Below are 14,329 nucleotides of genomic sequence, written 5' to 3' on the forward strand. Positions count from 1 at the left end.
AAAACAGGCATTTAAATAACTGTAGTGTAAGATAAAAGTTAGTACATAATAATTATCGTTTCAGAGATAAAGTGTTCTGAAGTCCATTGAGGGAAAGATCACATCCAGAGCAATACTAGAAGAGGTGGAGGGAGCGCATGGCTTTCTGTTTGTTTAGGAAAACAAATAAATAACCTTTGTCATCTGTACAGGTACTCTCCAAAATCTCAGGGTAATTCTTTGTGTTGGACTTTCTCTTTTTTCTTAAGCCTTCTCAAACCTTCTATCAGGTTTAAGATTCTAGTTAGTGATATTTCCTATTTGTGATAGCTAAGAGAATTTGATGTACAAGACTTGACCAACCTTCTCTTGAGTGTGTTCGAGGATGGGAGACTTGAATGCATGTGTCAAAAGATTTCCATGGAGAAGCAGGTAATAAAGATGCAAGAAAAACGAGTTGCTAGATCTCCAAACAGGGAGAGAGGGCTGAGATCTAGTTTTGAATGGTAAAGGAATATAGTACTTCTCTAAGATGTAAAGAAAGGATAAACTACATGGACATCTAGAGGAAGCTTCAAGTGAAGAGGTGATCCTTGTTGGATTTTTGTCTTTGTTAAATTAAATAATAATACTGGTAAGTTATTACATAGTGCTTCCTACATGTTTTCAGTGCTTTATATATGTTAACTGGTTTAATTCTCACAACTCTTGTTGTGAAGTATGTATTGTTCTTATCCTCATTTTTGAAAGTGATGCGTGCAAAGGCCAAGTAGTTTATCCAAGATCACCCAGGTAGTGCTTTTAACGACTACACAATTCAGTCAGAATCTCTGGAGGTGTGAGGCCTGAGCATCAGCTTGGGTTGCTTTTTGTTTTTGTTTTTTGTTTTTTGGGTCTTTTTTTTTTTTTTTTTTTTTTTTTTTTTTTTGGTGTGGATCGAAAACTACTAATGGGTAGAAAATGATTGGGGATTGGAGCTACTTCACATGGAGTGACAAAGGACGGCATCTGTAATGTGGAATGTCTGTCTACATGGAGAGAAAGGGAGAGGATGTGCACAGGCCTTGTTCTTGGTGCAGAATGAAAGCCATTGGCAGGAGATAGTTTTTTCTCCCCATTTCAAATTGGGTTTTTATCAGAGATCCCAGCATAAATTTTTTTAAAAGACTAGATAGTTGCTTTTTCTTTAATTTTCCATTTCTATTAGAAAAGTAGCAAAAATAACTGTTTATAGGGGATTCCTTTCCAGAAGTTTTTGTTGGTGGTGGTGGTGGTGGTAAAGATTTAAATCCAGGCTTTCTATTTGTCCTCCTTTAAAAAAAAAAAAAAAAGTTTTTGGAATTTGCCAGCCTTCACTCAAAATCCATTTTTGTTTATTCTCATTCTGTTTAATTCTGTAATTAAATAACAAACTTGGGCTATGTGTCAGTCTTTTTTATTATTATTATTATTTTTTTTTTTTTTTTGCTGATTCCTCTTTACATGTGGCTTATTTTCATCCTGAACGTCTTTCTTGAAATCTGTACTCACATATTGAGTTGTCTACTCAGCTTTGTCTCTTGGAAGACTAATAGACATCTCAACTCAAAATAACCAAACTGGAACTGATGACCTGTCCACTCTCAATCTGCTCTACCTACATCTCCCATCTCACTGAACTCACTGTTTGATCAGGCAAAAACATTGGAATCATTGTTAACTCACTTCTCTTTCTCAAATAATTCATACTGTCAACACATTCTCTTGGCTCTGCCTCACGAAATCAGTCACTTTGAGCTACCTCCAGTGCAACCACCCTGGTCCAAGTCACCATTTCTTGTCTTATTGAGAAAGCTCCTTACTGGTTCACGGGTTTTTTTTTTTGTTTTTTTTTTTTTTTTTAGTCAAGGTCTCACTCCATCATCCAGGCTGGAAGTGCAGTGGCACGATCTCAGCTCACTGCATCCTCCATCTCCCAGGTTCAAGTGATCCTCCCACCTCAGCCTCCCAAGTAACTGGGACTAAGGTGTGCACCACCATGCCTGGCTAAGTTTTTTGTATTTTTTTGTAGAGACAGGGTCTCACCATGTAGTCCAGGCTGGTCTTGAACTCCTGGGCTCAAGCAGTCCACCTGCCTTGGCCTCCTAAAGTGCTAGGGAAGGCGTGAGCCACCACACCTGCCTTCTTTGCTTCTGCCTTCGTCTGCTTCTACTTATAAGTTTGTTCCCATTGTAGCAGCCAGTAGGCCTTTTAGAATTTAAGTAAAATTATTTTACTCCTCTGCTGAAAACTCTCCAGTGAATCCCCTATTTTATCTCAATAAACTTACAGAGTTCTTTAGGTTCTGTATGATTAGGTCCCTGTCATTCCTATATCCTAGTTCTTAGGGGCATGACTCTCCCTGCCTCCTGTGCTTTAACCGTGTTGGCCTTATTGCAGTGTCTCTAAAATGTGCCACCTTAGAACTTTTCTTCTAAACTGTTTCCTTGGTGTGGAATAATACTCTTCTCTCAGTGATCCACTGGCCTATTTCCTCATCTCCTTTAAACGTTCATTTAAATCTCACCTTCTCCATGAGAGACTACCTGGTTTAGTAACATACCGTCCTCCTTCCCCCTACCCCAGCATTTCGGGTCCTATATCCTTGCCCTGCTCTGCTTTTTCTTTTTACCATAGCATTTAACACCCTGCAACTGATTCTATTTCTCTCCCTCTCCTGTATACGCATACACATTTGTGCACACATGTTGGGAAAGAAACAAGTTTATAGTCTTTCACCCCATTCCGCAAGTTTGTGAGCCTTTGTCTTTGCACTGGAGATACATGTGGCTAATGCTGAAGATGAATAGATCATGGTTCATGCTTTTAGGGAGCCTAAAGTGTAAACAGACATAGTAATAGTGGTTTACTATTGATGGTAGCAACAAACATTTGTTTAATTCTTTTTTGAAACTTTACTATGTGCCAGACACTGTTTTAAGACTTAGAATGGATTAACTTATTTAATGTTCTCAATTATCTTATTAGATAGGTGTTACTAACCTACTTCTTACAGATTAGGAAACTGAGGCACTAAAAAGATAACTACAGATGGTCTCTGTCTTATGATGGTTTGACTTAGCAATTTTTCAACTTTGCAGTGGTGCAAAAGTGACATTCAGTAGAAGCTGTACATCTTTTATTTTTACTATTTTTATTCTATTTTAGAGGCAGGGTGTTGCTTGTCACTCAGGCTGGAATGCAATGGCTCAGTCATAGCTCACTGCAACCTCAAACTCCTAGGCTCAAGCAGTCGTCCCTCCTTAGCCTCCTGAGTAGCTAGGACCACAAGATGCGCTACCATGCCTTTCTATTTTATTTTTATTTTTATTTTTTTGAGACAGAATCTTGCTGTGTCGCCCGGGCTGGAGTGCAGTGGCACAATCTCGGCTCACTGCAGCTTCCACTTCCCAGGTTTAAGCGATTCTAATGCCTCAGCCTCTTGAGTAGCTGGGATTTTGTTTTCATTTTGTTTTGTTTTAAAGACGGAGTTTCGCTCTTGTTGCCCAGGCTGGTGTGCAGTGGCACAGTTTCAGCTCGCTGCAACCTCTGCCTACCAGGTTCAAGCGATTCTCCTGCCTCAGCCTCCCTAGTTGCTGGGATTACAGGTGCCTGCCACCACACCCGGCTGATTTTTGTATTTTTAGTAGAGACGGGGTTTCACCATGTTGGCCAGTCTGGTCTTGAACTCCTGACCTCATGATCTACCCACCTCAGCCTCCCAAAGTGCTGGGATTACAGGAATGGGCCACCACGCCTGGCCTAATTTTTAAATACCTATGGGGTCTTGCTATGTTACCCAGGCTGAACTAGAACTCCTGGTCTCAAGTGATCCTTCTGCCTCAGCCTCCCAAAGTGCTGGGATTACAGGTGTGAGCCACCATGCTCCGTGACCTATCACTCTTATAAGTTGTAGGGAAAAAAGTTCTCTATGTTCTCTTCATTAGTATACTTTGTGACATGATGGATTCATTGTTTTCCATTTCTATTTAAACAGATACTCAGAGGTTAACTTTATCCATGAGAAGAAAACGTTATTAAAATGTTAAAGCTCTAAGTAATAAATCATCAGGGCCAATTAGTAGAGTTAGAAAGAAACTTGATGATTGTCTGGCTCAATTCTGTGATTCTCTGTACATATAGTAAAATTATGTCCAAAAAGATGAAATGATATATGGAAAGTTACACAGTTGGCTAAACCCCTCCCATCTTCTAGAGGTAGTAAGGAAAATTCAGAATTAGCTGTATGTGCAAATTTTCTCTCTGTTATCAGTCAACAACTTAGACAAGTTTTCTAGTAAAAAAGATATGAGGACAGATAGAGGCTTGCTTTGTACCTGCTGTGTGCTAGGGACACACTCTTGCAAGTGATTTCTGTCCTAATAGAGCTCACATACTATGTGACTTGGGGGTCACGTTCTGTTATGGGAGAGCCTATAAAGCGTGATACAATTAATGAAAATAATAGCTTTATTTGAGGGCTTTCCGTTCTACACACTGTGCTTTTTGGATGGTGATAGTTGTTTGTAAGATTCAGTATCTGAGATAATAAAGATAGGGGTTGAAAAAAGAAAAAGTGAAAAAAAGTCAATGTCCAACTGGAGAAGCAGAACCAGTAGGATATATGTGTGCATGTGATTAGATAGATAGAGATGGGAGTTGAAATTGAAATTGATTGGTTTATTTGGTTTATGTGATTGTGGGGGCTAGACAAGTAAGTCTGAAATCCTCAGGACAGGCTGTAACCCACAGGTATGGCTAAAGTTGCTATCCACAGGTGGAATTATTTCTTCTCTCTGGGAAGCCCCCGTCGCACTTAAAGTCAGCTGATTATGGATTTGTATTATATGTATGATGCCTTCACAGCAACACCTAGATTAGTGTTTGACTGCATAACTAGGGTAGGGCCTAGCCAAATTGATGCATCAAAAAGATCGTCATTTTGCTGTTTTCATTTTTATTGAAGTATATTAGGCACATAGAAAAATGCATGTATCCTAAGTGTATAGCTCAAATAATTGTTATAAACAGGACACACTCAGGTTACCAGTACTGTACAGGGTCCCTTTTATATCTGTATATTTCATTTGCTTCTTACAACAGTTCATTGAGGGTAGAGATTTCCTCCATTTTATAGACAAGAATTCTGAGGCTCAGAAAGGTCAAGTACCCTGTGTTACAGCTAATAAGTGACAGAGCTGGGATTCTAATCAGGGTTTTGAGGCGTGTATAAAGTATTATGGGAACCCAAGGCTGAAATTGATTGATTCATTGGCGTATATGATTGTCGGGGCTAAACCATTAGTTCTGCTTGGGGATTGGTAGAATCTTTGGAACAGGAGTGTTCTACCAAAGAGGGTATATGAAGCTTTGAGTTAAGTCTTAAAGCATGAATTTAAATTTGCCAGGAGGTGAAAAGTTCCTTTGTAAAAGGTACCAGCAAAAAGATGTGATATCATTTCAGGGGACAAGAGATGGTTTGTTGTTGCTAACTGTAGAGTCTTTGGACTGTGTTGTCATAGTATTAATCTCTTAGAGTAATAATTTTCAGCTCAAAAAGGACCTTGTGTACTATTTTGAAGATCTTGAATTTTTATATTTTAGTCAGTGTAACATGAGAGTGAGTTAACTATATCTGCATTTTAGCAGACATTTTCACAGTGATTTACAAAATAGATTAGAAAGGCTGAAGGACGAAAGGTCTGGCTCTTAGTGAGAACCAGAACTAGAGCACTGATGATTCAGAGGAGGCTAGAGCATGGAATTTATGAAGACTGTCGGAGAGAATTGATGAGATTGATGAACCACTAGAGCTGAATGATGAAAGAAGAGGAGTAATTAAGGATGATTCCAAGTTTCTTTTAAGTATGATCCATTGGGAAACAATTCCAGAGATTAGGAAATACTGAAGGAGAAGCTGTGTTTTGGTCTCTTCTGTCATGGGTAGGGTGAATCACAGGTTGATTGGGAGGATGATGAATAAGAGAATGAAAAAGAATGAAATCGGTTCCAGAAGTCTGAGTTTTGGAGCTGAAGGTGTTGAAGTGTAAATGTTTAGTAGGCAGTTGGAAATAATTGGAGTGAAGTTAAGGTGGTGGATTTTGATAATCACTGACTAATTTATAGAAATAAGTTGAGGACCAGCCTGGCAACATGGTGAAACCCCATTTCTACTAAAATACAAAAAATTAGCTAGGCATGGCGGTGTGCGCCAGTAGTCCCAGCTACTCAGGAGGCTGAGGCAGGAGAATTGCTTGAACCCGGAAGGCGGAGGTTGCAGTGAGCCGAGATCGCGCCACTGCACTCCAGCCTAGGCGACAGAGCGAGACTCCATCTCAAAATAAAAAAAACAAAAAGAAGAACATAGGTTGAGGCCACAGGACTGGATTCGTGCTCTCAAGTGACAAGTAACGAAAGGTAGAGTGCAGAGTGTTAAGGAAGACCTCCAGTATTTTCAGGGTTACATGGAAGAAGAGGAGTTGGTTGTCACAGAATTAAGACATCAAGGAGGTAGTTGTAACCTGACAAAGCCAGAAGAGATTATTTTCAAGGAGGTTGTAGACTGATACATTATATAGATATAGTTTATGGGCACGAATGTATTTATCTTCAATAAATTGTGCTGGGAAAACTAGATAGCCATGTGCAGGAATAAATTAGACCCCTGTCTCTCACCATATACAAAAATTAGCTCAAAGTGGGTGAAATACTTTGGTCTTTCAAAACTAGACCCAAAACTATAAAACTACTAGAAGAAAATGCTGGGAAAATGCTTCGGGACGTTGATCTAGGCAAAGATATTATGGATAAGACTTCAAAAGCACAAGAAGCAAACAAAAAGGCAACGAAAGCAAAAATAGACAAATGGGATTAATCAAACTAAAATCCTTCACAGCAAAGGAAACAATCAATAGAATGAAAACACAGCTTTTAGAATGGGATAAAATATTTGCAAACTGTCTTACAAGGGGTTCGTATCTAGAATATACAAGGAACTCAACAGTAAAAACAAAAATGATTTTAAAATGAGGGAAGGATCTGAATGGACATTTCTCAAAAGAAGGCACACAAATGGCCATCAAGTATATGAAAAAATGCTCAACATCACTAATCATCCGGGAAATGCAAACCAAAACCGCAGTGAGATAACATCTCATCTTAGTTAGACTGGCTATTATCAAAAAGATAAAAAATAACATGCTGGTGAGGATTCAGAGAAAAGAGAATTCTTATACACTGCTGGTGGGAATTTAAATTATAGTCGCTAAGAGAAACAATATCAAGATTCCTCCAAGAACTAAAAATAAAACTACCATATGATCCAGCAGTCCCACTACTGGGTATTTATCCAAAGGAATATAAATCATTATATCAAAGTAGTGTTAATATCTGCACTCCCATGTTTGTTGCAGCACTATTCACAATAGCCAAGATGTAGAATCAACCTAAGTGTCCACCAGTAGATGAGTGGATAATGAAAATGTGGTAAATATACGCGATGGAATACTATTCAGCCATAAAAAAGGATGAAATCCTGTCATTTGTGGCAACATGGATGAGACTGGAGGACATTATGTAAAGTGAAATAAGTCAGGTACAGAAAAGTAAATACTGGATGTTCTCATATCCACAATAAGTAATAGCTTAAAAAGTTGAGCTCATAAAGTCAGAAAGTAGAATTGTGGGTATTAGAGGCTGGGAAGGGTAGGGGAAAGGTGAGGATAGGGAGTGGTTAGGTTAACAGGTACCAAATTACAGCAGGAATAAGTTCTCCTGTTCTATAGTACTATAGAGTGACTATGATTAATAACTTCTTGTATATTTTCAAATAGCTATGAGAGGATTTTTGAATGTTACCAACATACATAAAAAAATGATGAATGTTTGAGGTGAACAGATATGCTGATTACCCTGATTGATCATTACACATTGTATACTTGTATGGAAATATCACTGTCTCATAAATAAGTACAATTATGTGTCAATTAAAATTTAAAAAAAGATTTTTAAGAACACAGAAACTTAGGTGTAGTGACACATACCTATAGTCCCAGCTCCTTGAGAGTCTAAGGTGGTAGGATCTCTTGAGGTCAAGAGTTTGTGGCCAGCCTGAACTGGAATATGGAATCCTGAAAATGAGGAACCAAAGAAATAAGCATTTTCTGTATTTAACCAACACTTAGAATAAGATTAGTATTACTAGAGTGATACATATTCTCTTGTGAAGTGGGAAAGGGTTTTCTGGTTCTTCTGTCACTTAAATGATTACCAAACTCTTAGATGATTCTTGAAGTCCCTCAAGAAAACTTGTGATTTCTAACTACATATATTTTTTCTATACCACATGAAAAAATTGGGGATATTAAATAAATACTAACCTATTTTGAACTTTCACACCTTTTAAAAGATGATTTTTCTTTCATGCTAGGTTCAGGACATAGAGTAAATTCTTTTTGTATACTTGATAACTAACTCTTTTAACTTAAAAACACTGTTCTTTTGTCTTCTGTCCTACACCTGAAAGTCTGTTCAAAAGAGTTAAAAATTGGATAAAATGAATTTGACTTTGGGCCTTTTGTAATACAACGAAGAAGAAAACTAAAGATCACATGTTTTGAAATTCCAGTTTCTTTTCACTGTCATTTCTTCAGAAAGATTTTCTCTATCCCAGCCAGGCATGGTGGCTCACACCTGTAATCCCAGCACTTTGGGACCCCAAGGGGGATGGATCACCTGAGATCAGGAGTTTGAGACCAGCCTGACCAACATAGCGAAACCCTGTCTCTACTAAAGATAACAAAAGTTAATCAGGCTTGGTGCTGTGCGCCTGTAATGCCAGCTACTTGGGAGGCTGAGGCAGAAGAATTGCTTGAACTTGGGAGGCAGAGGTTGCAGTGAGCTGAGATCATGCCACTGCACTCCAGCCTGAGTGAAAGAGCAAAACTCCGTCTCAAAAAAAAAAAAAAAAAAAAAAAAGATTTTCTTCATTCCTTTTGTCTAAATTAAATATCATTTGTTTGTTTTTTGAGACAGAGTCTCACTCTGTTACCTACCCTGGAGGGCAGTGGGGTGATCATAGCAGCCTTCAACTCCTGGTCTCAGACTATCCTGCCACCTCAGCCTCTCGAGTAACTGAAACTACACATGCACACCACCACACCCATCTTTTTTTTTTTTTTTTTTTTGGTCTTTTTTTGTTTTGAAAGACTGTCTCCCTCTGTTGCCCAGGCTGGTCTTGAACTCCTGGGCTTAAGGCCTACCTTGGCCTCCCAAAATGCTGGGATTACAGGCTTGAGCCACAGCACTAAGTTTGTTACCCTTTCTCATAACACTTTATTCTCTTTCAGATCAGTCATTATAATTATTTCAAATTATTCATATACAGTATATTGTTTCGGTATTCATTTTGTTTAATTTCTCTACCTGTAACTAGACTGTAACTCCATACACAGGAACCATATTGGTTTTCCACATTACTGTATTTTGAAGTCCTAGTGTAGTGATACTTAGCATTCAATAAAGACTTTGAGTAAGTGAGTGAGTGAATGAATGAATGAATGAATGGTGACTGCTTTTAGTATTTTGTAGAAGTGCAGGATGCTATCAATTAAGCAGCCTTTGTCTAGTGTGAGGATGAGGAAGTGTTTCTTAGAGGACTTGAAAATGAGTAAGAGGGGGGTATGGTATTCAGTATCCAATTTTCCTTAGAGGACAAGTAGGATGAATATAGAAAATTTTTCTTTGAATTTAGAAATGTGGAAGTTATATTCATGACCTTAATGGGGTCAATTTTAATAGAGTGAAGGAATGCAATTCAGATTCCATTTGCTCGTGAAATGAATTAGCGAGAAAACAGAGCAAGGAGCTTTTCCCAGAAAAGTAGATCTCAGACACTTATTGCTAGCTTATTTATTTGTTTGTTCATAGGGGAGTATGATAAAATGAACTATTACTATGCTTTAAATATTTTCACTGTTACACAAAAAACAAAAGTGCGCAAAAACACTACCGTAGTAGAGGCTATCAGGAGGACCTGGTTAGTTGTCATCTATGAGTTTAGCTGCCACATTTGTCTTTCACATTGAAATATTGAATGTGTAAGAAAGAAATGTACTTTAGATTGTAAGAAATGAACTTTAGACTGTAAGAAAGCAAGTGTACTTTAGATTGGTTTACAGCTTCCACCTAAATCATTAGTCTTCTTATTTTGCAAGAAATTACAGTACTGAGGAAATCATGGTAGATTATTCACAGTGCACCAGAATCACTGGCTGCCTCTTTTCCGTGTTCTTTTTGTAAAGTGTCTTAATTTCTGTGAATTTTGTCTCATTTATTTTTTGTTTAACTTTCAGGTGTTGGTAAATCATGCTTATTGCTACAGTTTACAGACAAGAGGTTTCAGCCAGTGCATGACCTTACTATTGGTAAGTTTTATAAAAGGGATGAGAAGCATTAAAAGTTTTGGGTAGTTTAAATGGAAAATGCTAGAAGGTCCATCCAATCTACTAGTGATGATGCTAAAATCCGTGAAACTGGATTTGTTGTTATGCAGTTTTGTCTCTATCACTTTTTAAAAGTATGTGTAGTAAAAATAAATATTACCCAGCTTTGTAGAAGTGGTTAGCATGCTGAAAGACAGTAGTTTTTAAGATTTCAATTGTAATTAAGGATGAAACAATTAAGAGACAGTATCCAAGCAATGTAAGAGCAGAAACTTTGACTCAGCTTGCTGGAAGTTGAATCAAGTCTCTGCTGCTAACTTGCTATGCAAGCCACTTCTCTGTTTCATGTCTCAGTTTCTCTTTCTGTTCAATGAGAATAGTAGTAGTACCAATTACATGAAGTTACTGTGAGCAGTGAGTTAGTAAATGTAAAGCATTAAAGTGCCCGGCAATGTGAAAGTGCTTTAGACTTTCCTATAATTATTAACTGAGAAAAAGTACCACTGGGCATTTTATATCTTCCTCAGTTGTAAAGAGTAAATGAAATAGTTACTGGTAAGAAATAGTCAACAAATATTAGCTGTTATTATTTAAAATAATGATTTTCCATTTTATTAATATGCAAAGGAAAAAAATTAAGATGAGTGAAAAGCTAAAAACTTTAGGTAATCTTACTATTTAGGGTTTTTATTTGTTTAAAAATTATATTTATATTCTGAAAGCTGAAGAATCTAGCTGGATTATTCTTCTGTGGCTGTAGCCCATTAACTATAAATTAGTCAAATATGAAGAAACAGATAATTGGAAATCTAGTCATTCTTCACAATGAACTGCTTAATGAATCTTTTTAGCTACTGACTGCTCATTTTCTGTAGACATTATTAATTTACCATTTATAGCATGTTGATCCTTATGTTCGGTGTGTTTTTAAAATACCAAATCAAAGATAGAGCTCATGAATAACGTTATTAACTAATAGTTTTTAAGTAAGCTACAGATATACTACTTTGTGGATATATTGAAATCTTTTGTTAGCAACTACTGTCATTAAGACTATCCATATTCTATTTTATAATGATAGGTGAAACAGGTAACTCATGCTGGTCCTGATAACTGTAACATTTTGTTTTATTTTTTGAGACAGGGTCTCATTTTGTAGACTAGGCTGGAGTGCAGTGGTGCAATCACAGCTCACTGCAGCCCCCAAATCCCTGGCTCCAGTGATGTTCCCACCTCAGCCTCCCAGGTAGCTAGGACTACAGGCATGCGCTACCATGCCTGGCTCATTTTTTGTATTTTTGGTAGAGTCAGAGTTTTGCCTTGTTGCCCAAGCTGGTTCCTGGGCTCAGGCAGTCTGCCAGCCTCGGCTTCCCAAAGTGCTGGGATTACTGGTGTGAGCCACTGCTCTGGCCTGTTTAATGAGCTCTCTTCCCCACCTCCTATAGAGGCAAATTTGCTCTTTGCTTAATAGATTTGAAACTAGCCAACTTTAGGCATGACTCAGTTCTAAGATAACTAGCGAAACAGTTGTTTTTAGTATAGGATACTAAACAACAGCGTTCTTCCTTTTCTTTGAATCTTATGTATACATTTCTAAGTTAGTATGGCACACCGAGTGGAGAATATGGACCTGATTGTCAGAAGTTAACGTAGGCCAAGCTTGTCCAACCCACAACCTGCATGTAGCCCAGGACAGTTTTGAATGAGGCCCAATACAGATTCATATATTTTCTTAAAACACTATAAGATTTTTTTGCTTTTTTTTTTTTGGCTCATCACCTGTCAGTGTTAGTATATTTTATGTGTGGCCCAAGACAGTTATTCTTCTTCCAGTGTTGCCCAGAGAAGCCAAAAGATTGGACACCTCTGCCATAGGCTGTACTTCTGGGGAGAGATAAAGGAGTAGACCCAAGAGTTGTTTGGGAAACTGTAACTCGTATAAACTACCAGCTGGCTTCACACTAGGTTTGCTAATGGCAGGCACCGGGAAATAGGAGGCTGAAAGAGAAGAAAAACCAAGGATCATTTTCTCCTTGGGTTGACTGTGTGTTCTCCATTCCTCTGGCTCCAGCCCCTGCCTGGCAGGCCCAAGTGGTCTGGTTCCTGAGCTCTGATAACCTTTTTCCCTCTTGTCTTTCCAGCCTAGGGGTGGTAGCAGCTTCCTGCTGTTTGTAATCTCTGGGTTTATTCCCCATCTCTTCTTTGGGTTTTTGGGGGCTCTTTCTTTACTCTAACCAAGTCCCTATATTAAATTCCCTATGCCCTATGTACTTAAGTGTAGTTTCTGTTTTTCTGGTTGCACTGACTGGCATACCATTTTTTTTCTAACTTTTACAGTTGGTTGTAAATGACAAAAATTTACCTAGATGGGTTTAAACAAAAGGACAATTTATTATTTTAATATTCAAGTATGTCTCAACATGAGAGCAGAGAGCCAGGTGGGTCAGCCTGGAACCAGAGCTCAGAGCTCTTAAGGAGGGAACACGGGAAATTCTGTTTCTCAGTCTCCCGTCCTTCCCTCATTGTCTCCCATTCTCTTCTCATGCCTGTTTCATTTTTCTCTCTCCCTTTTGACCATTGCTTTTGATTTCCCTATCTCCATGATGGGAAATGGCCATTGTCAATAGCTCCAAAGTTCATATACCATTTAGGAGAGCAGAGATTCTCTTTAACTCAGTTCTAAGTTTCCTAGGCAAGAGAGTTCATTGGCTCAATTTGGTTCAGGCCCACTTATCTCTTGTTCTGTCCACTCTCTTCATGGGCCCAGAATCACTTTTGTACAACATGGTTTTCAAATTGGTAGTCGTAGGAGCAATCTGGGTGAGTAGTCATACATAGCCACCACCAGAATTCCCTCACACCAGCTATTCTAGCTAGTCATCATGTCCTTATCTTTTGTCCCCTGTAATGATCAATTCTCTACTCTGTTTATAAACCATTGACTCTTGAGCTCATGATTCTTCTCAGTCTGCCTCTCTTGCTTTCTCTCCTACTTTTCTCTAACATGTGTAGACACTATGTGCCATCAAGTCTTTGCTGCTTGCTCCTGCCTGAACACTTAGTACTTTTTCATGCCTTCAATCTTTCTCTTCTCAGAGGATGCCATTGCTTGACATATTTGCTTATTACAGTTCTTTTCTGAACAACTGTCCATATCCCAAACTATAGCTCCCATTTAAAGGAAATAAGATTTGTATACCCACACTTATGGAGAAACATTGTTAACAGGAAAGGAACAACTACTGTATAGGCACAGAATTTCAGTATAATGCTCAGCACCAATATGGATTCCTAGTAGCTCATGCATTAGAAATTCATTGTTCATAATCAGGATCAGTCCTCCTAAAAAGGCAAAGTAAATTTTATGGAGGATGTATGTAGGAAGTCCCGTCTTTTTACCTGCTATGTGTTAAGGGAAATTATACCCAGTACACATTCATAAAATGGATTGTTTTTTGTTGGGGTCATAGTCCAGCCATGGCTTTAGCAACAGTCTGTTATTACAGAACGAAGATGGTAGCTATCATGAACTATTTTTTTAAGTTGAAATTTTATTTTAGATCCTATAAAGTGAACATAAATATATACATTCACTCTGCAGAGTCTCAGTATTTAAGATGTTTCAGGATAATTGAGGTAATGATACTTAAAAATTATCTGAAGCAAACAGAACATTTAGGATCCTAAAACTGTTCTCAGAATGCTGATAGATGCTTAATGTTCATTGTTAATAATGATAATGATAATTACATTGTTTTCACTGAAAGTCATTTTTTAAAGTAAAAGCCAACTCTGGAAGAGGAAGAGTAAAGGGGTGCTTCTTGCCTCTACAACTTATGTAGAGTTGCATACATACGTTAAAAGGGTATTCAGTACCACCATTCATTCAG

At 38.0% G+C, this 14,329-nt stretch overlaps 1 protein-coding gene across 1 annotated transcript in view; it reads left to right on the plus strand.

The window, feature by feature from the left end:
* RAB2A (RAB2A, member RAS oncogene family) overlaps positions 1-14,329 on the plus strand; it is a 109,813-nt gene that overhangs the window by 35,519 nt on the left and 59,965 nt on the right. The window contains exon 2 of the mRNA XM_010360349.2: positions 10,350-10,421. Within this exon, the coding sequence (XP_010358651.1) occupies positions 10,350-10,421 (72 nt within the window). The remainder of the gene's footprint in view (positions 1-10,349; positions 10,422-14,329) is intronic.

Source organism: Rhinopithecus roxellana, chromosome 9 (genome assembly GCF_007565055.1).
Source record: "Rhinopithecus roxellana isolate Shanxi Qingling chromosome 9, ASM756505v1, whole genome shotgun sequence".
NCBI lineage: Eukaryota > Metazoa > Chordata > Mammalia > Primates > Cercopithecidae > Rhinopithecus > Rhinopithecus roxellana.